Here is a 26,356-nt window from a genome sequence, read left to right on the forward strand (position 1 = left end):
TCTTTTTAGAATAAAATACTTTTTTTTTTTTTCATAATTTGGATATGGAAGCAGGAATTCAGAAGTATTGGTGTTTGTTTTGTGTTGTGCATCGTCCGACAGCATACACTTGCTAAGCTCATAATAGATCTAATTTTCTAATTTCACTTTTGGACATTTCCATTCTACGATTGAACACTTTTATCATTCTTTTTACACATAAGTGTGCAAATATACGTGCATTTGAATCACTTCAAGCTTTGAATTGAATTTTAATCAATACAAGCTTTAAACTGAATGAACATCAAATCAAATTTGAATCACTGCAAGCTTCAAACTGAATTTGAATCACTGCAGCTTTGAATCGAATTTGAATCAGGGCAAGCTCCAAAACACATTTGAATCACTCCAACTTTCTCATTTACTCTGAATTACTACAAACTTCAAAACTAATTGGAATCACTTTAAACTCCGTATTGAATTTAAATCACTGTAAATTTTGAATCATATTCAAATACATTCAAGATTCAAACTTAATTCTAAATTAGCGTTGTCAAAAGTACAGACTTCGATACCAAGTCGGTACTGAAATTTTGAAAATGTGACGCTTTGAGCACTGTTGAGCGGATTTGTAAACACCTCTGATTGGCCATTGTGTTCACACGCTCATCAGATATGTCTGTGATTGGCTACAATGATCAGCGTTTCAAAAACATGTTGTAAATAGACATCAGTGAAGCTATTCACCGAGCGCTTGCACAGATACACATTTGAAAACAGGCGTCTATCAGCGGACCGCTTTCAAAACTCTTTCAAATTCAAATGCTCCCATGCGTTGATCATTGTAGCCAATCACAGACATATCTGATGAGCATGCGAACACAATGGCCAATCAGAGGTGTTTACGAATCCGCTCAAAGCGTCACATTTTTTAAATTTCAGTACCGACTTGGTAGCGAAGTCGGTACTTTTGACGACTAATCTTTTAAGTTGAATAAGTTGACTGCAAGTTTCAAATCAAATTGAAATCCCTGCAAGCCTCAAAACAAATTTGAATCAACTGCCGCTTTGAAACGGCTTCAATTATAATGGGAGTGTTTTAGTTTTGTCGTGCTGCTCGCTCACTGCATAGATGGGGTTTTATAGACTTTCAGATGACAGATAGAGGTTTGAATTGCACATTGAATCGCACTTTGAGTGGCCTTTTTTATATCTAAGATTACACATGGAGGTGGACATCACGGATATAGGCCTGAAGTACAGATAGAGGTTGGAGTGCATTTCATGCTCACAGGTGAGGACGAATGTATGTGTGTGTGTTTGTGTGTGTGTGAACGCGGACCCTTTGAAGTGGAAAAGGCCTCTGGTTGGCAGTAGGCCAGTGCATCAATAAAGGCAACTGGAGTTTGAGAGCCAGTGAGAGGCATTTAAGTTCCATTTCTCCCAGGCCTTACAGCTCAGGAAAGACCTGCTCTCTCTCTCTCTCTCTCTCTCTCTCTCTCTCTCTGTCTGTCTTTCACGCACGCCCTCACAGAGAGAGAGTAATCAGGCCAGACTTGTGCACTACAATGTACGAGTGTGCCATAATTGAATATGTGTGTCCAGCTGTTTATGTGCGTGTGATTGGTTGCTGATTTTGAAGTGGCTTGTTAGACACACTAGCACAGTAGGGTTGACTTTCAAGTTTAATCATGAAAGATGTATTTTTGCACAACGTACAAAGCACACAACTGCAGCGGGAGACGCAAACATACACATCTTTCTTTAGTTCTTGTCTGTTAATCTGGCTTCATGTTGTCACTAATAACCGCAACGTGTAGCCACACCTCTCACTTTGTCCATCTGTTTCCTCAGCAGTGGTTTACAATTTTCGTCCAGTACAAGAGGTGGAAACCTGTGATTTATGCTGAATGCCTGATAACCTTGTGTTAATCATATTTCTTTCCAGTATAGTTTCAGGCTTTTTGCCATTTTTATTGATACTAAGTGTGACTCGAACCAGAGTCTTAAGGGTTATTGTGTCTGGAGCACTTGTGTAAAGCTAAAAAAAGCATATTTTATGCCGTTACACAAATGCTCACAAATGACCCTTCGCAAAGACCTGTCCCCCTCAGTTACTGTTGTCCAACAAGCCATGACGCTCTCACGCCACACATCATGTTCTTGTGTAGTGAAAAATACATCACGGAGCAAAGAGGACACTGACAACATGCCAACAGACAAGACAAAGTCTCAGATTTTTTTTTTTTTTTTTAAGGAAATTCAAACAATTTATATCGTTTTGTAGCTCTTTAATGTGTCGTGACAGTTTGCTGTAGTGCCTCAGTTTAAGCTGTATGTGAACTGATCATCTCTTCCTACTAGGTATAGCACAAAATAAACATGAATGAACATCAGAAGGTATATTGTTTCAAACTTGGCAAGATGTCAATACACACCAACTCCACCGATCTACTAACTCTCCTGTCTGGTTTGTTTGTTGGACAAAATGGCGGATTCTGCGTTATTATTGGTAAGATTGCCTGTCAAACTCCTGGCGAAGGTTTAATTGTGCCACATGATTTTTTTTAACTTTTTGATGCCACAGACCCTTATATAGAGGAAATAAATGCATATATTGTCATATAAAGACCCATTTATATTGAGAAACAGAATATTATAAATATTATATTATCTGAAAATGTTTACACTGTATTTTTTTTCTACCCACCTTTATAGCACTAAAGAGAAACATAAAGGTTTGGGGTGTAAATAGAATAAAATAATTTTGGTTAATTAAAAATTCAATGTATTTATTTAAATATTATTTATGATTATTATAATTTGCATTTTTACACAATTTTTCTTCAAACTTTTCCGCAAACCTACCACCCATTTGTGGGTTTCCTCTGATCTTAGTTTAAAAATCTCTGGTCTGTGCTATGATTATTAAACTGAATGTGCTGTTATCTTGTCAAGTTGCTTATTATAAACTTATCAACAATTTAAATAACTTTAACTAAGATTGCTGTGCCATGACAGTAGTTGACCTAGAAGAGAAAAGTTACTGTAGAAGACAACAGCTTAGCGCCATTTAGTTCAGTGTAAAACAAACTTGCATTGTATTATGAATTGTGCTCAAATGGTTTGTAACACATTTTGGAAGGCAGTAAGGTGAGAAATTGAGCTTGTGTAGTATGTTTTGAGCTTTAACCACTAGCCCAGCTGAGTTGGCATTTCTCTCTTTTTTTTTTTTTTTTTTTTTTTTTTTTTTTTTGAGTTTTTGAATTGATTTTCAAATGCTATTCAAGTGATATAAAAAGGATAGAAAGAATGAGCAGAGCAACTTTTTTTAATGGTTTCTTCGCAGAGTATTTTTTTTTTTTAGTGTTCACTAACAACGACAAATGCTGGAATCGTTTCCCTGTTTTACTTCCATTGACTTAACAAAACACTTTCTTTTCTTTGTCCACCCCAGTGTTCAGTGTCTTTTTCGGTCCTGTTTGCTTCGTACAACTGTTGCATCACTCAGCTTTTTTTCTGCCAACTCACAACCTATTTGCAGTACCCCCACAAAACACGCAGCCGTCCTCCTTCTCTCTTTCTGTGTGTGTGTCTCTCTCTCTCTCTCTCCCCTTCTCTCTATTGATCTAGTCATAGTTTTCTGTCTTCAGCCTGCTGGCTGGCTGGCTTTAATCAATACAGATAATTGTCTGCTTTCTCCCGATGCCAAACAGTCTGTGTTTTTTCTCAATGAATCCAGGTCTTCCCCCAACTTACACACATACACACACACACAGGGCCCACCTACCCGGGATTCCCCCCCATTAATGACGGGAGATAACCTGCTTTCCTTACCGATTTTTTCTTTCCCCCCCCCTCCGCTCCCCCTCTCATCGATTGCCGTGAGATATCGCCCCACGTGCCCCTCTCTCCCAGTGTAAACACGCCGAACACGTGGCACCACAACTACATGCTCTCGCATAAACAAATACGCATTACGAAATATGCGCAGTTTTACATTTAGGTTATGTTGACATTTGCTCCATGTGATTATAAGAGTTAAGGATTTCAGAAACTTAGTCTTTATATCATACTTAATTAGTAGTTCATTGTAGTTTAATAGAGCAAATTGCTTTAACTTCAAGCCTCATACCTGTAAATAAATGTCTTTTGCATAGTGAATTCAACTTGCTTGGTAGAGTTGGTACATATATCATTGTTCTGATTCAGTTGATGACAAACATGCAAGCCTATGAAATGTTCAGTATGTGAGGAATCTAGCATTGACCTTGGTTTAACAACTTTTTACAGGTTATTATGTGGGCTTAGCATCCTCAATACAGTCAATTTGCCTTTTTTTTCAGCATTTTCTTACAGAGGCGGTTTCAGACAAACTCAATTCCAACTCATTCAGACATTCACACCTGATGACAAACATCACAGGTCAGTGAAAAGGCAAGGACGTCTTTTCCAAAAGCAGCGTTCCTCTAAATATTGCATGATTTTGTAAATCTTTAAAAGCGAAGGACTCTACATATGGATGAATATGAATCTACATATGGAGCTGTTTTATGTTCAGTGTCATTGCTTAGAAATGAGGTTGACAATTCAGAGATGGCTTGAATGGAAGTGTTCACTCGATCAGAACTGAATTGCTATCATGAAATCATTTTTTTTGCACACAACTTGAAGAATGTTCTTTAGATCTCTGAGCATCATTAAGCATGCAGGAGAATCTGTTTCTTTGTCAGGTTAATGCTACATATAATAGCATTCATGTGTTAAAGACAACATTAAATCAATATCGTCTCCATTTACTTTATTAATAAATGCCCCCTGGTCTTACTGTGCACGATTCATCAGTTCATGTATTTTTTAAAAGAAAATATTTTTTATAAACTGTCATTACTTTCTCTGCCTGTGAAAGCGCATGACTTGATTAACCTAATGTAACTTGGGCAGCATGGGTGGGGACAAATAATATTAACCAATAATATCACAGTATGAGATGTTAGGTTAGAGTTAATCCAATCAGGTCTATCAGTGACGCTGGCTTTCTGGCAGTCTGGCTTTCCCCGTTTTCTCTTTATATTGCCAAAAAAGTGGCAAAAAAGGGCATAAATACTCGTGAAGGAAAAAAAATTAAGTTCCTTTCACCTATATTTCAATTTTCTATTATTCTAAAATGAAATATTCATTCACATTATAAAACATTATGGTAGCAGGTCACTACACTCTGCATGTTGCATGTATTTATTGTCTTTATCGTCATTTCTTTACATACATGACTTTACATACGTTATTTCCTTACATTTGTTCACTTTGTGATACAAATTTCTTCCTCTATTCATTAGTCAGTGGTCCAGTGTCCAGTATTGCGGTCCTGGAGATTCAGCCATTTTGTGCGTCTGATTTTTTGCTGGTGCAATGAGAACACGGCCTGATCCAATTTGTGTTGGTCACCAGTGTGAAATGGCGGTCGGCCGGGGGACCGGCGCTCTCCAAAGCCTCTCAGCTCTCTTCCTCTCCTCATTTTTCTCTCTCTTTCACTCTTTCTCTCAGCTGGTGATGTGCCACTCACCCAGCACCTCACTACACTGGCACCCAGCACGACCACAACCCAGCAATCAAGAGACAGCACACATATACATGGTCATACACACTCATACATGCAGGCACTGACAGAAATAAGTTCTCTTAGTCTTTTTTTTTTTTTTAAATATTCACTGAGATATAAATCATTTTAAACTAAAGTTACACTGTTTATATATATATATAATATATATATATATATATATATATATATATATATATAATGTGTGTGTGTGTGTGTGTTAACTATGACTATATATATATATATATATATATATATATATATAATTTATATTTTAAATATAAATATTATATATAATATATATAATAAGACATTTATAGAAACAGTCTTGCTTAGTGTTTTTTAAAAATAATCTGAATATGGGTTTTTTTCATAGTATTTTTTTTTATTGAGATATAACATTTTTAAACTTTTAAAAATGTTACACTTAAATAATAATTAATATAATGTATACATAATATAGATTATATTGTAAGATTTTCAAAAAAATCTATACTTTTTACTGTTCTTACTGTAACTTTGATAAGACATTTATTGAAGACTTAGTACTTTAAAAATAAGGATATACCTTAACAAATGTGCCAAAGAAATTTCATAACTCATAAAAAATACTTCTAAATAATTTTAGTTCATGATGGTGAGAATTTTGCTTGTTCTTAAGTTGAGTTTTTGAATAAGATGGTATCAGTAGCATTCATTTTATACATTTTTATGACTTTATTTCTTTATTTTATTCTGGTCCTTTATTTTTACATCCACAATAAGATCTATTTCAGTTCTGTTTGCTCCTTTTGACAGAAAGTGCAGTTCCCTAACACACTACAAATCAAAAGGTGACTTCACAAAGTACTTTTAAGCCACATTGAGCACACACGCACTCCCCTTTCAACATCTTTAACACAAAAACACATATCTTGCCATTTCCCCTTCAAATACACACACTCACTGTGATTTTGGCAAAATTGCCATGCTTGACGACCATATAGCCGACGACGTAGCAACAAAGAGAGTGAGCGAGCGATGGATGGATGGATGGGGGGAGATGGGGGTGTTTGTGTGTGTCATTTGGTGAGTGAACATAAGTGGCACTGAGGCGGTGGAAAGGTAGGCTGATGGAGAGGGCGAGGTAAAATTAGACAGCAGAGTGGCCACCTTTTTCAGCCAGAGCTTAGGTTGCCGTCCGAGAATGAATGTGGCCATGAGCCTCGCGATTCAAAATGGAGTTTTGTTAAATAACGTGTGATGGCTCTCAAAAGAAGCACAGGTGCCGTGGCCGAAATGAACGAAAGAAAGACAGAAGAAGGAGAAGAGGTTGAGCACACCCCAGGGAACCATGGGTGAAAAACCTTGCCCAAGGGCACGAGCGAAGGGTAGAGGGGGCCTTCATCCACCCAACTATCCCTCTCTTTTCCCCCCCTCCATTCTTCAGGGGAATTGTCGGTCAGTCTATTTCCACACAGCCTTTCTAATGTTTTCAGATGCTGAGGTGCTGTTAGCATCACCGCGCTAGCCGACGACAGCACACCTACCTTACAAAACAGCCTTCGATCCTCAAAGAGCAAAAAAAGCATGTATCTTTCTGTCGATTGCTCTCCCTTTTGTCACTTTTTCACCTCCCTTCACAGGAACGCTGACATTTGTTGAGCCCACATCAAAAATAGCGCTTAGCCAAGTGCGCGAGACGATAAAAGAGAAAGGAATGAAGAAATTAGGCTGAGGATGAGGGAATAGGAGATCTGTAAGTTTGTGTGTTTTCATCCATGTTTGAATTGTGAGGCCCGCTGTTGATTCGACTCCCCGCCGCACTCGGGTAAATACAACCCAGTTCTCGAAGCACCTCGAAACTGTGATTTTTAAATCCCCAGGCCGCATAAACGATGCAAGAAAGAGTGCGTGAGAGAAAGCGAAGCAAAACAAGAAAGAAAGAATAAGAAGAAGAAGAAACGAGAGGAAAGGGGGGAGGAAGCCGGCGTTGCAAAAGTGCCTTCAATATGTGCAGGTCTGAGCGCCCTCCGAGAGGGGCCCCGATCGATACCAACTCGGAGCAATAAAGCTTTCTCCCTGTCATCTCCACAGAATACAAAGCAGAATGGGGGAGAGAAGGGGAGGGTGGTGGTGGAGGGGGGATAGAGGGGTGAAAAGCTGTTCCGCTAGCCAGACCAATTTCCTAACCCTCCCTTCTCCTCTCCCTCCACCTTTTTTAGCCCTCCAACTACTACTACTACTACTACTATGTACAACACCTTTTCTCTCCCTTTTCACGCACTTCTCCCCGTCTGCCTCGAGTCGAGGTGTTGTGTCTGCTTATATTATTAATAGTGTTTGAATAAATAAACTTAATAATTCATCTCCGCAGTTTTAACCGGATTGATAGCGCGTGAAAGATTTCGCAGGATCCATTCGAAATGAAAGAGGCATGCGGAGGGACCGGCCGCCGGGTTTGAGCAGGCCGGAACAGGTTTGAGGTCGTAGCCTTAGAGCGAGAGAGAGAGAGAGATGGATGTGCAGGTGAGGAAAGAAAAGAAAGAAAGACGTGCGGCGCAGGCGGCGAGGAAGAGGTCAAATAAGTGTTCTCTTTAATTGAGAGCCAATTTAAGTCCAGTGCAATCGATAAACCTATACACCAAGCAATCTGCCGTCCCCCATAACACATACATCATGCTGTTTAGTTGCTTAGTAGATTCTGTCACGGACGGACACCGTCCCCCAAATGGGATTCGCAGACACGTCGGATTCAGTACGCTCTTTGAACTTGCCGTACGATTTAGAATTCTCGAAATTTTGCGCTTTTGAGGGTCATAATTATACGCTGCCTCCCTCCCTCTTATCCTTTATTAGGAGACAGCTGTGTAAATCTTCGTTGCCTTCTCCTGTCATTCCCTCCTTTTATTGTACAATCACAATGCACCTGCACTCACTTTTCTTCTCCTCTCTTTGTCTGTTGTCCTGCGTTTACTCATATCTTAATACGGTTGCTGCCACTTTTTTATTTTTTTATTTTTCCCGTCGTCCACTTCATCCCTCCATCTCTGACACCTCCTGTCAGGGTGAAATAATAGAAGGACAGAGGGTCGGGGTGGACGGACAGAGGGATGGAGGAAGGGTAGAAGCGTCGGCCTCCCTCCCTGTTTTGTGCGTTCCCCCGGGGAGGGTGGTAATAATGGTAGCCATACAGGGGAGGGGGGGAGAGGAGCGATTATTGTCTTGTAGGGAGTCAGAGGTATCGATCGGCCCAGAAATATGTGGTGCGCGAAAGAGGTACTGTATCGGATATAATATACACTCCTGAGACGGCAGGCGCAGAGGCGCACACACACAATAATACAAAATACCAACCGAGAGACGCTCACGTACACACACAAATACAAAATGCCCACCGCCGGAGAGGCTTGCGCATACTCGAGCACAAATATATTTACGTAAATCCGCTTTTAGAAACGCGTGCGGCTAAGATGCACTTGAAACACATAACCACAGCTAGAGGCCAAGAAAATACTCCAGACATGCTGCCGTAAACACACACAATACACTAATACAAATAAACCCCAGTAGATTCATAAGAGCTGAAAAGCCTCTTAAAAGTGCATTAAAAAACAAGGTTTTTTTTGTAAGAACCAAAAAAACATCATTTTGACCTCAAAATTATTTTAGATCACTAAAATGCATGTTGTCCACTACGTGATATATTTAAATTACGCTATGGCAGTCAGAAATTAAGGTGCGTCTTTGTTTGAATTGTGTAATAATATTTAAATGTAACAGGTTAGAGAGCAAATTTGATTGTCCAAACAAAACCAAACCAACTTATTACTCGAACACAGAACGTTCAGGTTTTTAGTTTGATTATCACATACACGCTCACACACACACACACACACACACACACACATGCAGGTCTTTCACTGCTGTTGCCTGGCAACGTGGCTAGGTGTCCTATTGGAGAGCTGTGCTGTCCAGTGATGTCATGACCGCAGCTGACCAGCACTGCTGCACGCTGTATCGAGAGAGAGAGAGAGAGAGAGAGAGAGAGAGAGAGGGAAATATACTGAATGACCGAGGCCTAGAGTTACCATAAAGTTTTGTAATTTTTGTTGTAAAAATGTGTTGTGTGTGTGTGTGTGTGTGTGTGTGTGTGTATATATATATATATATATATATATATATATATAATGCACACACACATATAGTATATATGATGTAACTAAATGTATTATTAAAATGCACCATGTCTGAATTGAATCTTGAATACAAAACCTGAGCAGAACATGATGCAACTTTATTAGTATATTTCGGTTAGGAAGAGAGAGAGAGAAAGAAAGTGCGAGAGAGGTCTACTTTTAAACCTGTACCCTCCATTGTTCTGCTCCATTGTCTTTAAATCAGGTCAACAGCCGATAAGATTTAACACCCTAACCTGCCTCTGCATCTCTCCTTGAGACGAGGGGGAGTCACGGCTGTGCTTGAAGTATGGAAAGGTGTGTGTGTGTGTGTGTGTGTGTGTGTGTTTGCACTGCATCTGTAGAGACCTGCATTTGCTGTTTTGGTATTGCATTAGTTTGGATTACAGGAGTATTCCTGGATAAGCACTATGGGCGGTGTTTCTTTGTGGTATGCTCCTGATTACCATCGAAAATGTTTTTGACACTTCCTTCACCTTGTTAAAACAAATGAATAATGTGTTTGGCAGTTTTGCACTTACAATGGAAGTCTGTTAAATGATTAACCCTATAGACTTTCATTTTCATATACATTTTGTTTGTTTGTACAGCAAAATGTCAACCTACAAAATGGGGTTAAAGTGGTAACATTTAAAATTAATTGTTTTTATCCAAGACAAAAATAGTATTTATGTTGTCATAATTAATCTTAATGATTAATTAATAAATCTTAAATAAAATATTATTATAACTTGGATTGGGCAACACTAACAAAAGTAAATTTAAGGTTTAAATCAGGTTTTAAAAAAAAAAGCTCCAATTGCAGGTTACCACTTTTTACGGTGTACAAACTTTTATGCCTTTTTCCTCCTGCATGTCAGTTTTAATATTAAAAGTATACTGTAGCAAAAAAAAAAAAATGTACATAAATATGTTTGCGTACCCATTTTTTGGCACCTAATTACATTAAAACTATTTGAGGGAACGCAACTAGTCTATGATCAGCAGGCAACCGTTATTTATAGAGCTGTCCCTGCGAGAGACCCCGCCTCTTGTTCCTCCGAGGCAGACGTACCCCTCACTGGCCTCCCCAAAGGTCAAGGGGGGCAAGACCAGGGGGAGGGGGGATAAAGGAGGGTGTGCAGCGGAGTGACCCTTGACCCTAACACACGCCACCCAGCATCCCTCTTTCAGTCCCTCGCACGGACACACACACACCCACGCGCCGTCTGTCACGGCCCTGACAGGCGTTACTGAAGAGCTTGGGGGGTACATAAAAGGGGGCCCAAAAACTTGCTAAACCCCTGACCGTGACCCTGAGCATTACACACACACATATTCAGAAGACAGATCCATTATGAGCGCTGGAGTAAAAGGCTTATGCTAGAGGGCACATCAACTGTCCTGTGTGTGAATAAGTGTGTGTGAGGAGTCTGTGTACCACGTTTGTGAAAAAGTGTGTGTATATATTTTCAAAACAAATGCAAGTAGGTGATTGATGGTTGTATAGCTTGGATATTGCATGGTTAAATCGTTAGTGTAACAGAAAAACCCAATGTTTCAAACATTTTCTCACTACACTTGTGAAATGTGTAGTATTATTAGTAGTATTTGTACTATGTAATGTACATATAATAAATGTTTTGTCAAGGACAATTCAGACACCATATTTGTGAAGAATAGAAATTTAATGTGATGTTCTGTTGAGTGTTAATTATTTACATGATGCAACATTGAAAATAAGCCTTACCAAAATTGGATAGCCATTTCCCTATGACAAAAAACTGTGTTGAGAAAATGTGTTGTGAAAATTAGACGTGATATAGACAGTACAGCATATTGAACGGACTGTATAGGCTATGTCTGTCCCTCAGAGCATCGTTTTACGTCCATCCCAAATAAGGTCTATAAACAATTAAATCGCGTAATGCCTAAACTCTTAATATTAGTTACTTATGTTGTACAGATAACACAATCATATACATTGAGATCTCTTTTAAGTCACGGAACGACATAAACATAATTTACTCTGAAAAAAAGATCAGCTTTTCAAATATAAATCTAAACTAGACGTGAAAAAAAAAAAAAAAAAAACCCGTAAAATTAAAATGGACAGGGAAGAAATTAAAGTAGTAAACGTCTTATTATATCTTTCATTTGCACGTCTGTAAAGGCGCTCGTCCAGCGTGAGACTGATTTATTTTCGGACTCTTTTAATTCACAGAACTCACAAGTAGAACCTATTTAGCCTACACGGGAATTAAACTCCTGTGAAATGTAAAATAAACATGACGATGAAAAAGTTAAAAGGTGGTAATATCTGTGGAGAAACGTCTTTTAGACCTGTGAAGAGTCTCGTGCAGGTTTAATAGCCTATTGGTCTCCCTTTTAAGTTTAAAAATTCATTTACACTTAGAAGCTTTATTAATCAGTTTAATTCATGTACAATAAATATGACAAAAAAAATAAAGTCGAAAAATCACAGGAAATCGCTCGTTTGATCTGTAATGCCGCTCGTGAAGCTGGTTTCCTGCATGATTATTAAAGCTACCGCTGCCCTCTTGCGGTTAATTCGCGCTATTTCAGTTTCATTTTCGCTGGGCAGATGTGGTAATTTTAGTACACTGAGAACGAGCAGTGGAAAAGTAATGCGTGTGAAGAGCGAAAATGATATATACTTGTTTTTCGTTCTTGTGATGAGCACTTTCCAGCCACCCCAGCACTTTCTTATGCTGACTAGAGCTGTTAGTGTCTCTCCCTCTTTCTCTCTCTCTCTCGCTCTTTCTGCCTCCTTTCTCAACATTTAGTTACACCACTTCAAACAGCCTTAATTACTGCCCACAACAAAACAACAAAGAATAACCACCTATTTTACCTAATCTGTCTCTTGATAATAACTTTTTCCTTTTTCGTGTGTGTTGTTCACTCTTAGCCGTGCTCACAGATGTCAGAGGAAGTGTAGGGGGTGAATACACCGGTGTTTGGGGGTGGAGAGAAAATGTGGGAGGGAAATGAGGAGAGAGTGACTGTATGAACTCTTATCTCATTCATTCTTTCATGTGACAATTAGTTGAACTGGCACAGCTGGGCACTTTTCGAGCTAGAAGTTTGAGTCAATAGCCTTGTGTTGAGAATAGAACTGAATATTCAAATAATATGAATATTTACTCAGCAATTTGCATAAATTCTTAAGCGAGAGCAGTGATTGGCCAGCTCGTTAAGGTGCTGTGAGGTGGACTGAAGTCTCGCACACTGATAAACCTGAGGGTCTCAGACAGAAGCAGACAGAAGGCTGTGGTTTATTTATAAAATGGCGGCTATGGCGAAATGTCTGAATTCCAGGTAAGTCAGTGTCTTTCTCTCTCGCTTTCCTTCCCTCTAATGATCTCTCGAGAGGGGGCCGCAAGGTTAATTAGCTTCGCCTTCACTAACAGACTCTGCTAATGAGAGGACATCAAAACTAACTGGACTGAGGCCTAAAGTAATGAAATGTCAGGAGCAAATCTCTAGAGGAATGCAAGAGACTTGAATATTAGTGTGTGTGTGTGTGTGTGTGTTTGTATATGAGGTGTAATGTATGCTGGTGCAGTGTAAACAGTGTGTACACTTTTCTTATGTAAGAATCTATGAGAGGTGAGGCGAAGAGTATGAAAAATCAGTGAAGTATATGTTTTATTTATATAGTATACTCAAGGTCACTCTATAACCAACAAGCAGACATTGGGCAGTCACATTGGATTACAAATAAATAAACCACAACCCAATAGCACAAATATGACAGTTAAAATAAGCAGCTAGAGATGGAGAAGACAGATATTGTCATAAAAGTTGAGCTTTTAGATTTGAATGTGGGAGGAGATATGGTGAAGTGAGCGACTGAGAGGGTGTTAGTTTTGTTTGCGTGTGCGTGATGGTTTACAGATGGTTTTAATTAAGTTGTAATCAGGGCAATATATCAGTTTGCTTTTTTCTGCTGTGTCTGTCTTTGTGTTAGACTATTGTAATAGCAGCAAAATTAATGAAACTAAACAAATAACCCACTTTTGAGGCGTTGTACCTTTTATTTGTAGCCAAAGTGTTTTATTGTTTATAATGTAAAATAATGTTTTATTTATTTGAATATTGTTTTTAATTGTATGCAGAGCATTTTATTACCTTAAATATTTTTTTTAATTTTTAGTAATAATTAACTAAAAAAAGGTTCAGTAACCCTTACGAAATTAAATTTATGCAAGCAACATGCCTCTTCGATTATTAAAGTGAAAATATTTTATTATAGCTTTAGTTGGTCAAAATAACATGCATAAAGCTGTAATTAAAATCTAAATTTAATCGAATTTAACTTATTTCATATTCAAAATCATATTTACAATAATGTTTATTTAAATATATGTATTTGGCTGTTGGTTTTATCAAAAGTGTGTTAAAGGTATTTTATGTGCATTCCAATTTTAATATGAATTAATATGTGCATTAAAAAAAAAAAAGATTTAAATATAAGAGCTTTCAAAGGCTCTCAGTCTAAGATCTTGTGAGTTTGTGTCCCTCAGTCAGCCTTATACCTTTTAATATGATGTGACTGATGCTGATTGATTGAGTTTTTCCAAGAATATCTCTCACTTTATCGTTATTTGTGCGCGTGTGCGTGTGCGTGTGTGCGTGTGTGTGTGTGTGTGAGTGTGAGAGAGAGAGAGAGAGAGAGAGAGAGAGAGATGAGAGTGAGTGGAAGGCCACACGTTTGAACAGGAAACAAAGTGACACTAGACTGACTCACACAGCACAGAGGTTTGTGGGTAATACTGACACACAAGCAATGGCATGTGAATCAACCTCAACGTTTTTCACACTATTCTGTATATCATCAAAATAGTCTCATCGGAATGATATTTCCAGTTGGCCTTCATAAGGGTTTTGGTTAGTTAGTCATGTTTATTGTGTTATTTGAATAAAAAGGTCAGTCATTACTGAAATATACCACAATCTTTGAAAGAGATTATACTGTAAAATGCCATGTATTCTACACAGTTAAACAGAATTTTTAATTAGTAAATATTTGAAAGGAAATTATTTTGATCCTTTTTAAGAGTCATATAAGCTTCTGAAGATAAAAATGTATTTTATCCAACAAAACGTTCTAACATTTATATGATGATTATATTCAATATAATAATACATTACTGCATGTAACGAGATTATAATATAGTAAGCTGGCACTGGCAGTAATTGTGGACTAAAATGTTAAGAAAAATTCTGTGTTCATCAAATTTACTTTAATGGAGTACCATAACTTTATTTTACAGTACGTGCTCTTGTTTGTACTTACAGTATAGTTACATAGGAAAGTACTGGAAATATAAGGTAACTGCATGGGTTAAGGTTAGGTTTAAGGGTAGATTCAGGGTTAGTACCTAGTTTTTACCCAGTTATTGCATTTACTATAATAAGTACATAGTATGTACATGGGGAACAGGACTGTAAAATAAAGTGCTAACAAAATGTTATTATATGAAGATGCAGAGTAAGGCTTTTAGAAGTGATGTACTATAAGAAAACCAAGTACTGGTGATTTTCTGCCAGGACATTATCTGATAAGTTTACGGATACTTCGTTTAACCTTTAACCCAATGCGTAATTCAAAATCAATATGGACAATTCCTTTATATTAACAGTACATTAGGCCCTTTTTTATGGACTTTGCAGTCTTACGGTTTCTTCGTCGTACATCTAGAGTCTAAAAAATGCTGGGTTAAAAACAACCCAAGTTAGGTTGAAAATGGACAAACCCAGCGATTTGGGTTGTTTTAACCCAGCGGTTAGGTTAAATGTTTGAGTTTTATTTAACTCAACTATTGTTTAAAATTTACTGTATTGCTTGCTTAAAATGAAAATTTTAGGTTCATTTTAAGCCAGCCATTTTAACACATTTTAAACAATAGTCGGATTAAATAATGTCCATTTTCAACCCAACTTGTGTTGTTTTTAACCCAGCATTTTTTAGAGTGTACATTAAGTTAAGTTAGTGTCTCTATATTTATTTTTGACGTGTAATTTATTACAGCCTCATTGGACCATGTATCTTTATCAAACACGTCTTTGCTGTGTAGGTTTCTTGAGTGGCTTTATGGTTTATTATACGCTTCAAAAAATGCTGGGTTAAAAATAATGCAGGTAAGGTAAAAATGGACAAACCCAGCAGTTGGGTTGTTTTGACCCAACCTGCTGGGTAGTTTTATTTAACTCTATTGTTGTTTAAAAATGAGTATATTGCTTGCTTAAAATGAACCCAAAATAGGTCGGAAATTAATGTTTATTAATGTTTAATAAATAATAAACATTCATTAAATTGCTTATTAATAAATGTTAACCTCTTGATTATTACTGTTGACTCTAGTAATTATGTGTCTGATTTTTAATTTCCAACTTATTTTGGGTTCATTTTAAGCCAGCCATATTGTCATTTTAGTTAAATAAAACTGCGCAGCAGGTAGTTCAAACATTTAACCCAACCGCTGGGTCATAACAAACCTAAACACTGGGTTTGTCCATATTTAACCCAACTTGGGTTGTTTTTAACCCAGCATTTTCTAGACTGTAGATCATAAAAGTTCTCTATATTATATTATAGGTTCTTCATATCAGATTCAGCTTTCTTAGTTTTTTAAAAAGCACCAGAACATTGATGGTTTTCTAAAGAAACTAAGAATAAGAAGTTCTTATTGGATCTTAAAAAGCTTCCTGGACCGTTATTTTTAAAAGTGAAGGGTCTCGAGTCGAACACACAGATGAAGGAAGTGCGAGACAGTTTTATGCAACCAGCACGTCATATTCTCCCCTCTAGGCCTTTCGTGGCTTTGCATCATGAAAAAACAACTCGGTGGCACGTTGACTGTGATTTGCACTGTGCTTACGATCTCTAGTTCACCTCACCAGTGTGACTGTCTGGAAGCAGGTGACCAATCTTTTTTCTTTCATTTCCACTCATTTGACTATCAATATCAGTGAGTAATTCATCCTAATTTAGTAACTCACTCGAATGCGGTGGGTGGCGGAGGATGGAGGTTTCGTTTGCCTCGGTTGGAAAGTGGCTTTAATTTGACTTTGCCTTCTATGACTAAAGCAAGTGAAATTTGTGAAACACCAAAAAAAGCGCCCACGGTCGTCATAGTGGCATATAGAGTGAAGGAGCTGTTCTCACCGAGTGATCAGAGGACAAGCAGAGTTGAGCAAAAAACATTACGGTGAGTCAGAAACACACCGACCTGCAGAAACATATCACACGCTACTAAAAGGCACCTTATTTGAATATTACTGTAATATCAGGTTTATAATTTGCTTTCTGCGTGTGGTTATTTGTAGTGTCAATTTAGTTGAGACTGTGCCATCATTTACGTTTATAAGTTCTGATCATTTTTAATGAAATATTTTAGTGATGAGATTTACTAACATACTAACATCTAATTGTATGATGTTAAAAATATTAGTTGCTGAAATTTATTTGGATAAAATTCATTTAAATTTAGCATATAGTAAAACCGTATAAATGTACATTTATTAATGTTTGTATAACTATTAATCATTGATTAACATGAATTACATGAATGCCTATTACTTTTTCAAACTGTATGTTTACATCTTGATGCTGTGGGACGTTTTCTAAAATGGCTAAAATGTTGTTTACGGTGTTATTTTCATTTAGCTTTTTACTGATTGACATGATTGCTTCCATAAAAAGAGTCTTTATAATAGTTTTTATGTTCAGCATGCACGTTCTAGCTGTGTAATATGAACTAATTTAACAATAAGTGAACTGGACAGGGAAATCAATTTGCTCTTCGAAATGGCTGTGTAGATGGTCTGATGTGGCCATCAATTTCAGCACGAGTAAGAAAGAGAAAAGCTGTTATCCTCCTGCGAAGTGCAACACGTGCTCTCGCGGGATGAAATCTTCTCCTGCCCGCATTAACAGCTATTGCGGGTGTGTTTGTGTTTGCTTGTGTGTGTACGTGAGTGTGTGTCTATATGAATGATGCCGTGCAGGATGGGACATGCCCCTCCATCCCTGCTGCGCTCTGGGAGGCGCAGGTGCTGTATTAGGATGAAGAGAGTGTCAAACAGGACCAAAACAGAATGAAAGAGAAAAAGGAAAGGACAAAGGAAAGACAGATAGAGCCGTTGAGCTGCACGCTGAATAGTTTTGCTGATGGAAATTGACTTGTGACGCTAAGGTGTTGGTTTTGCTAATTAGAGGTTTTGGTTTGGATTATGTTATGTTATGAGGTCAGTTTAAAAATTTATTTTTTTAATTATTCTATAGATGTAGTTTTTATCTCATAAATTGAAAATTAAAATGAGAATATTTGGGATTTCAAAGTGCCGTCAAACGATTAATCGCAATTAATCGCATCAAAAATAAAAGCATATGTTCACACAATATATGTGTGTGTGCTGTGTATATTTATTATGTGTATATAAATACACACATAAATGTATATATTTAAGAATTATTTACATGTATACGTGTGTGTGTGTGTGTGTGTGTGTATATATATATATATATGTATGTATGTATGTGTGTGTGTGTGTGTAAACAAAAAAATTGATTTTATATATATTTTTTTAGGTATTTTTTACAACGTCCAAAAGCCTAATTCCAATACCAAAAACAGTGTTGTATTTATAGTGCACTCTTTTGCTGAAAACGGTTAAGAAAATGACAGTAGCGGGATGAAAAGAAAAGGTGATCCGTTTCAACACCTACAATATACATTTAAATGTTTTAAACCTTGAATCTTTGATGAAAACAGGTTATTTGTCAACTAACCTTTATGTGGTTGATGATATAAGGATGACTGACAAAAAAAGCTGATACAAGAAGTGTTTTCAGTCAGTTCCTCTCTCTGTTTCAGTAGATATCAGGATGTCTAAAGCTGTCGATGATGATAAGACGGGGACCGAGTTTCCAGTCGATAGTACAGGTAAAAACTGATTACTACAACTCTTTTAAGATGTTGTAGGTGTTAAATTATTATATGTATTATCTATAGAATCAATATATCTATTGTTACTGGCATGTGAAGTCATCATGGAGATTTAGAAGTTTGTGTGACGATGTTGTGGAAGAAAAGCATCGCATGTATAAGCATGTTTTATCATGTACACTACTATGATTCATGACTATTCCTAGATGTGTTAGTGTGTGTGTGTGTGTGTGTGTGTGTGTGTGTGTGTGTGTGTGTGTGTGTAAGTGTGTAAGTGTGATGAGATTTTGTTTTGTCATAATTCTCACATTTTCCACTTGGTCTGAACCACACACAGAACACTTTAGTCAGCCGTGGCCTCAATCTGATACACACACACACACACACACACACACACACACACACGCAGCAGCATACAGTAACCCAGGTTAAACGCTCCATGGTATTCCAATAATGCAATGCCTCTGGCTAACCAGACCACGCTTTTGTTGATGTGAGGGCTGGAGCCTGAGGCACTATTCTGACCTGATGTGTCCTTGCGCGCGTGTGTGTGTGTGTGTGTGTGTGTGTGTGTGTTTTTACAGACTCTGAGAGGAACAGTCCAGAGGCCAGCGATCAGGTGAGTGAACATCTTTCAGTGCAAATTTGATCTTAGTTGTTCAACTTCAATGAGTGTGTGAAATCCAAAAAGAAGGATGTTCTCCAAAAAACTTGACCATCTAGATCAGGAGTGTCAAAGATTTGATTTTGAGGAAAAACAAAATGCAAATATGAAATCAGAATCATTAACAGATCAACTGTCATACTGTAGCTAATAAGAAAGCTAATAGATTTTATTTATGTAACATGTATGTTATACAATGCATCTTATAATGTGAGAACGTTTTTTTTTTTTTTTAATTACGCGTAGCATTCGTCATTTGCAAATGCCGTCCCAGGTGTATGCAGGGACAGTCCCGTGGCTAACATGTTCATTTTCCCACTTTGAAGTTTGTCGCTTACTGCAATAACAATATGGATAAATGCAATGAAAAATATGATGGGTAAAAAGTGAACTTTACAATGTTTCCAAGTCTCCACTGAATGAATATTAAACATGGTGCATTAATACTGATATTTGATTAAGAAGCAGGACTGCAATTCAACGAATGCACCGTTAAAAAAAGATTTTTTGAAGTTGTAAATGAAACATATTATTGGAGTATGTTTTACAAGAAAATACTCCTAACACTTTACAGTAAGGTTCAGTTTCAGGTACTTTAGTAAACATGAATTAAGAAGGACTTCTACAGCATTTATTAATCTAAATTAATGTTAATTTCAACATTTACTAATGCATTATTAAAATCAAAAGTTGTGTTTCTAAACATTAGTTAATGCACTGTGAACTAACATGAACAAACATGGATTTTTATTAACTGCCATTAATAAAGATTAACAAATACTGTAACAAATGATTTGTTCATTGTTAGTTCATGTTAACTAATGAAACCTTGTTGTAAAGTGTTACCAAAATACTATTTCAGTTTTTCTACTTCAAAATTTCAATGTTACTTGCTGTTTCTTAGAAATTAATTGTGAAATTTACTAGCAATTTCTGAAATTTACTAGCAATTTCTGCAGTTACTTTATAATCCTTTAAATATGTTCTGTTTTAAAACATTAAAGCTAAAGCTATCCAGTTGAGGGCAGTCAGTTTTTGTCCATAATTATTTTTTCTCCATCTCATTCAGATCCAGCCAATGAAAACAAGTCCTTTCTGCCTGTCTCCTGCACCCAGCAACACAAAGGTGTGTGTTTGTGTGTTGATGCCTAATTCTTTTTCTTTGATCTGCATTTGGTAACATGGATGGCCTCAGGTAATTAACGTTAACATTGTAATATGCAAATGAGAATTCTTTGGTCTGTTTGAGCCGCATTCCTAACAAGATGTCAGACAAGTTACAGGAGAGTGAGAGAGAGAGAGAGAGAGAGTGAGCGTGAGCATGAAACTTATATAAGGAGATGGATCAATCAGAAGTGAGGTAAAAAGAGAAGGATCAACTGATAGTGCAGATGCAGAGTTAGAGAGACGCTGGATGGATATTTACAGAGCAAACCTCTTCTTTTGAATTTGTGAGTAGTCAAATGAATAACTGAAAGTGTGTGTGTGTGTGTTTATGGAAATGGACTTGTGTGGTTTTTGTCTTTGCCAAAAAAGACATGAAGTGGTAGTTGGTATAATCGGTCGTTGATATTCAGTAATGGCATTGTGTATTTGCATATTAGTAGCAAACTGTGCCAGTAACAAATGACAGTGTTAATTTAATACAGATAAATAATAATAATAAATGCTATTTTAGCATTTTGTAGTATTAAAAGATTTTTTTTAATTGATTTAATTAAATTAAAGCACTTCCACTTCCAATTTATTCAGACCTTGAACATTTCATTCATTAATACAGTTTATTCACTATAGTTTAAAAAAATGGTAATAAAATATGACAATATCTCAGAGTTAAACTGTGTCAGAAAAAACTCATCTTAATTATGTCAGATAACACTTAAGCAAAACATGGTCAGGTCAAAGTGTCTGAATAATTTTTGGTTCCAAATTTGTATCAATTTTACTGGTAGTCCACTGTATGAAGAATATTTGGGTATAATATGTCACAGTTTACTTTATTTTGCTATCCTCACTTACATAAATGAACTATAGTGTCCTGCACCCACTAGTAAAAATATATAAAAAAATATCAAAAACATCTGAATAATTTTTGGTTTGACTATATATATATAATATATATATATATATATATATATATATATATAATATTATACAGTAGTCAACATTTGAAGTGGATCAAAACCTTTCATCAAAGTTGTCCTAAAACCTTCTTCTTAGGACAACTAAGTTCTTAGGACAACTTTGATGAACTTTTTTGATCCACTTCAAATGCTGACTACTATATTATAATAATAATACTATAATCCATATATTATTAATGATATATATGAATGTGTTTTATAGGTTAAAGCTGAGGAGGCCGCTGAGATGACCAGTGTTCACGCTCCTCCTCCTCCTCCAGTTCAGCCTGCTCTACCACACACACAACTCATGCTGGCAGGCAGTCAGCTCGCAGGGGTATGTGCTTATACACTCTCACACACACACACACACACACACACACACACACACACACAGGTTTGTTTTGCCTTTCCATAGGCGTAATGGTTTTTATACTGTACAAACTGTACATTCTCTCCCCCTACACTACCCCTACCCCTAAACCTACCCATCACAGAAAACATTCTGCATTTTTACATTTTTAATAAAATATTTAGTATGTTTTTAAAGCTATTTTAAATATGAGGACTCATGAAATGTCCTCATAAAACATGTTTATGTCGTAATACCAGTGTAATACCCATGTCATTATACAAATTTGTGTCCTCATAAATCATGAAAACAAGCACACACACTCACATGAGTCAAACAGGTACACAAGTGAAGTGAATGAAAAATCTTTGAGGGGAAACAAAACAGCAATAAGCAATTTAAAATAACATTAGATTGTTTGCAACTTAATTTTATTATTTTATTTAGTTAAAGCTGAAATGTCTTATTTTCAAACATGTGACTTAAAGGGATAGTTCACCCAAAAATGAAAATTCTGTCATCATTTACTCACCCTCACGATGTTCCAAACCTGTGTGAATTTCTTTGTTCTGCTGAACACAAAGGAAGATATTTGGAAGAATATCAGTAACCAAACAGATCTCACCCCCCATAGTATTTGTTTTTCCTACTATGGTAGTAAATTAGGTGATTTTTGGGTGAACTATCCCTTTAAATTATTTACTTCTTCAATAATTAAGCACCCCTGAATTTTTAAATACTTTTTAAAATAAATATTATTAATAATACATCTAATGAATCATTTAAAAATATATATATGATCTAATTAATATGTTCTTGATTGGTTTCATATGACATTTTTTATATAAAGGTAAAGTGTAATTTTTTTGATTGAAATACTTGTTTGATTGAAATATATTGTTAAGTCATTTGTTCCCACATAAACTAAACACTGGCTTTGTGGCACTTTTACTTCAACCAATGGACCCTTTTCACAGGCAGTGATGACATCGCAAATCTAGTTTTTCACATTTTCATTTAAAAATTTTTTTATATACATTTACAACACTATATTTTGTTATATTACCTTGGCAGTAAATTACAAAAAAAAAAAAGAAAAAAGCTAGAATTCCGAGTGTGTTTCTAATACAACGGCTGAAAGAGTGATGGCAAACTTTCTATTCCATTCTAGTTCTGACTTGTGTAATCAGTCTCTCCATTTTTTTCTCTCTTTCGGAAAGTTGTGGAAATGCTGTCATGGATTTTGTCTTTTGCTTTTGAAGCAATAGGGAATACAAAAAATATATTTGCTATCGTCTCCCATTTACCACTATAGACGTTTATCCAACTATGGCAACTTCCGTATCTGAGAGCTCTGGAAATGTGAAAAGGGTCCGTAGCGTGAGTTTGAGGCAAAATGACTAGTTTGGAGATCAGTTTAGAAATCCTGCTCTAGAAGTGAACTTATATTATATAATAATTCATCTGAAAGACAACAAATACAAATATTATATGCATTGCTCTCTTCCTCTTTTCCTCTATGCTTCTATTAACTAAATGCAACTACATGCTTTTGGTTGATAACCTTCATAACTTAACCATGCTGTGGATGCCATCTCAGGGTCTGCTTGCTTAAGAGAAGGTGCTACAGACGCTTCCTGTGCTGCTTGGTGACGCTGTTCTTTTCTCCATCTTTTCTTTCTATCCCTTGGTTCTCTTCTTCCTCTTCTTCTCTTTAGCTGGCCGCTCTCCTCCCTGCACAGCAGCAGCTGTTGTTGCAGCAGGCTCAAGCGCAGCTGTTAGCCGCAGCCGTGCAGCAGTCAAACGCTGCGCATGCCGCCCACGCAGCTGCCGCAGCCAATCAGCAACAGCAGACGCAACAGCAGCAAGCCAATCAGGCAGCAGCACAAGCCCAGTCTCAAGCCAAACCTGAGCAAGCTCCGCCTCCACTTCTTTCTCAGCCTATCCAGCTCACTGCCCAGGTACCTTCTGTGCTGCGGTTGTACGTTTTAGGAAAGTGCATTGTTGATCAGAGGCTGGATTTGCATTTTCCTGTATTTCAATTCAAGGAACATTCCTGGTCAAATATACTCTATAAACAGCATCTGTGGCATGCGGTCAGTTATGAACAGAAAATTATTGCAGTTTGTTGATTAGTTTGTAAATAAATAGTATAAAAACATGATTTCAGTACTCTTACAATGTAGACGATCTTGCAATACCACATTTAAGGGCACAATATGTAAGATTTTTGGATTAAAATATCCAAAAACCACTAGAACAGTATATTTTGTTGACTTGTGTACTTACATTATCCCAGATGTTTCCAAGAATGTTTAAATCCAGAGAAATAATTTTAACCAGGACACAGACCATGTCCGTGATTTCCGGTTTTATTTTGTAGGAACCATGGAAACACCAAAGATGTTTTAATACATTATTTGTTTTATTATACAAGAGAACAACTGTTAGGATACCTTTATAGACAGAAAACTAATCATTGTTATATAGCTCAACACGTTTAGTCTTATTGTTTGAATCTCATTTTCTTGATTTTCCACGAGTACCATGTTTTTACCATGTCTCAGAGACAACACTATTCGGTCAAGTGGCTAACATAGCATAATCAGATGCAGATTTATTTTTAGTAACAGTAATGAAGCATTTTCTCCGTCATATGTTTTAAAATTTATTGTGTGCCATTTAGCAACACAAGCCATTTAGCATTTATTAATATGATATTCTAATATTCTAATAATTCAGCAGCCGAGCGAACGCTCAGAGTAACGTTATAACATCAATTTCAACAAATCTATGTAATATGATAAACAGCTCTGCGTTAGCCCACATACGCTTGATCTGAAAAAGTGGACACGGCAACTTTGGCATAATAATTGTTCCGCTGCTTTCGATACGTGTGTCGCGCTCGTCTCTCATTAGCAATCGCTCCAGCGGCCTCGTTCCGCTCCAACATCACTCGGTTCTGTACTGCTTCATACTACAGTAACGTTAATAATCTCATCCATGAACATGACTTCTGCCGAGTCCCATCCCGATTCTTTTCCACCGGCTGTGAGGTGAAGATGACATCTCCCATGATTCTGCGCTCAATCATCAAGCTACGCCTTTGTTTTGATTTGGCGACATCTAGCGGCAAAAAATTACATATTGTACCTTTAAATAAATAAATAAAGGTATTTAAATTATAAAATAATTAATTATAAATAATAAATAAATAATAATATAAAATAAATAAATAAATAATTAAAAAAAAAGAAATTATGAATTATTTCATTTTATTATTCAAATGTATTTAATACCATTTTAATATAATTTTGAATAAATCTTAATTAGTACAATTTGAATGCATTTAAGTTTTTAATGAATGTGTGAAATATGCATCTTTTGTTCCTGAGACATCTGGTGATTTGTAAGAAAACATTTTGTCTTTTACTGATTGTAAAATGAGATTAGAGTTCAAATATTTAGTAAAGGGATCTACAGTACAATGCAAATTGCGATTTTTCTCCAAAAAATGGTTTCTGAATCTTGACTTTGTATCATAACTGGACCTTTTTTCCTATTCCCACTTGTTTTGACTTGCTCACTTGTCTTTTTTCATCCTCATAAGGCTTTCTGTCTCTCTCTGAAGGACATTCAGCAGTTGTTGCAGTTACAGCAGTTGGTATTGATGCCAGGTCATCCTCTACAGTCCCCTGCTCAGTTCCTGCTGCCTCAAGCCCAGGCTCAGCAGGGTCAGCAAGGTAAAACACGCATATTCACACATTATTTTATCATGACTATGGGGTCAGTGGAAACACTGAAACTGCACCATGTTACCCTGTGTATGCACTACCACTATTTCACATAATAGTTGACTCTGTGACACCATAACATTTGCATGCAGTGATGTCTTTAATAAGTAATTGCCATTCATGCTCTCTCAGGTTTGCTTTCAACATCAAATTTGATTCCACTACCTCAGCAAAGCCCAGGGAGTCTCCTGACCACCCCACCTAGACTGGGGCTTCAAGCACAGGTATGCAACAAAAAAAGGTTTCAAACTACATTGTCGTCCACCTCATGTTGCTTATTCAGTTAGCAAATGGTGTTCAGTTATCATCTCAGGAATAAATGTTTAATTTTTTTGCTTTTAGTCAGATCTTGAGTTAATGGCAATTTTTCACAGTCCAGTCAAATAATGAGTCAACGAAGGCATTTTACTTGAGACATAAGAAATGGAAGGTTGAGCACACTGCATTGTGGGATAGAGTATTGATGCAGTGTGTTCCACTGTACACTGTACAGTTTGGCAAATTTAATAAGTCAAATCAGTATCCTTTTGAGAAATTGTTGCATATTGTGCATAGTATCTATACACTACCATTCCAAAATTTGGGGTCGGTAAAATTTTTTAATGTTTTTGAAATAAGTATCTTATACTCAGCAAGATTGCTTTATTTTTATTTATTTATTTTTTGTTATCAAAAATACACTAAAAACAATAATATTGTGATATATTATTACA

General features: G+C 36.6%; 1 protein-coding gene across 12 annotated transcripts in view; it reads left to right on the plus strand.

The window, feature by feature from the left end:
* Positions 1-26,356, plus strand: part of LOC127501164 (POU domain, class 2, transcription factor 2) — a 52,496-nt gene that overhangs the window by 17,988 nt on the left and 8,152 nt on the right. For 3 of the 12 annotated variants that reach the window (XM_051872994.1, XM_051872991.1, XM_051873002.1), the window contains exons 2-8: positions 18,639-18,707; positions 19,295-19,329; positions 20,444-20,500; positions 21,721-21,834; positions 23,568-23,810; positions 25,460-25,592; positions 25,776-25,867. In XM_051872994.1, the coding sequence (XP_051728954.1) occupies positions 18,639-18,707; positions 19,295-19,329; positions 20,444-20,500; positions 21,721-21,834; positions 23,568-23,810; positions 25,460-25,592; positions 25,776-25,867 (743 nt within the window). Of the gene's footprint in view, positions 1-12,781; positions 13,075-16,646; positions 16,971-18,638; positions 18,708-19,294; positions 19,330-20,443; positions 20,501-21,720; positions 21,835-23,567; positions 23,811-25,459; positions 25,593-25,775; positions 25,868-26,356 lie in introns of those variants that run through there. The other 9 variants (XM_051872996.1, XM_051872995.1, XM_051872997.1 and 6 more) reach the window with 9 other exon arrangements.

Source organism: Ctenopharyngodon idella, chromosome 19, assembly GCF_019924925.1.
Source record: "Ctenopharyngodon idella isolate HZGC_01 chromosome 19, HZGC01, whole genome shotgun sequence".
NCBI classification, from domain to species: domain Eukaryota; kingdom Metazoa; phylum Chordata; class Actinopteri; order Cypriniformes; family Xenocyprididae; genus Ctenopharyngodon; species Ctenopharyngodon idella.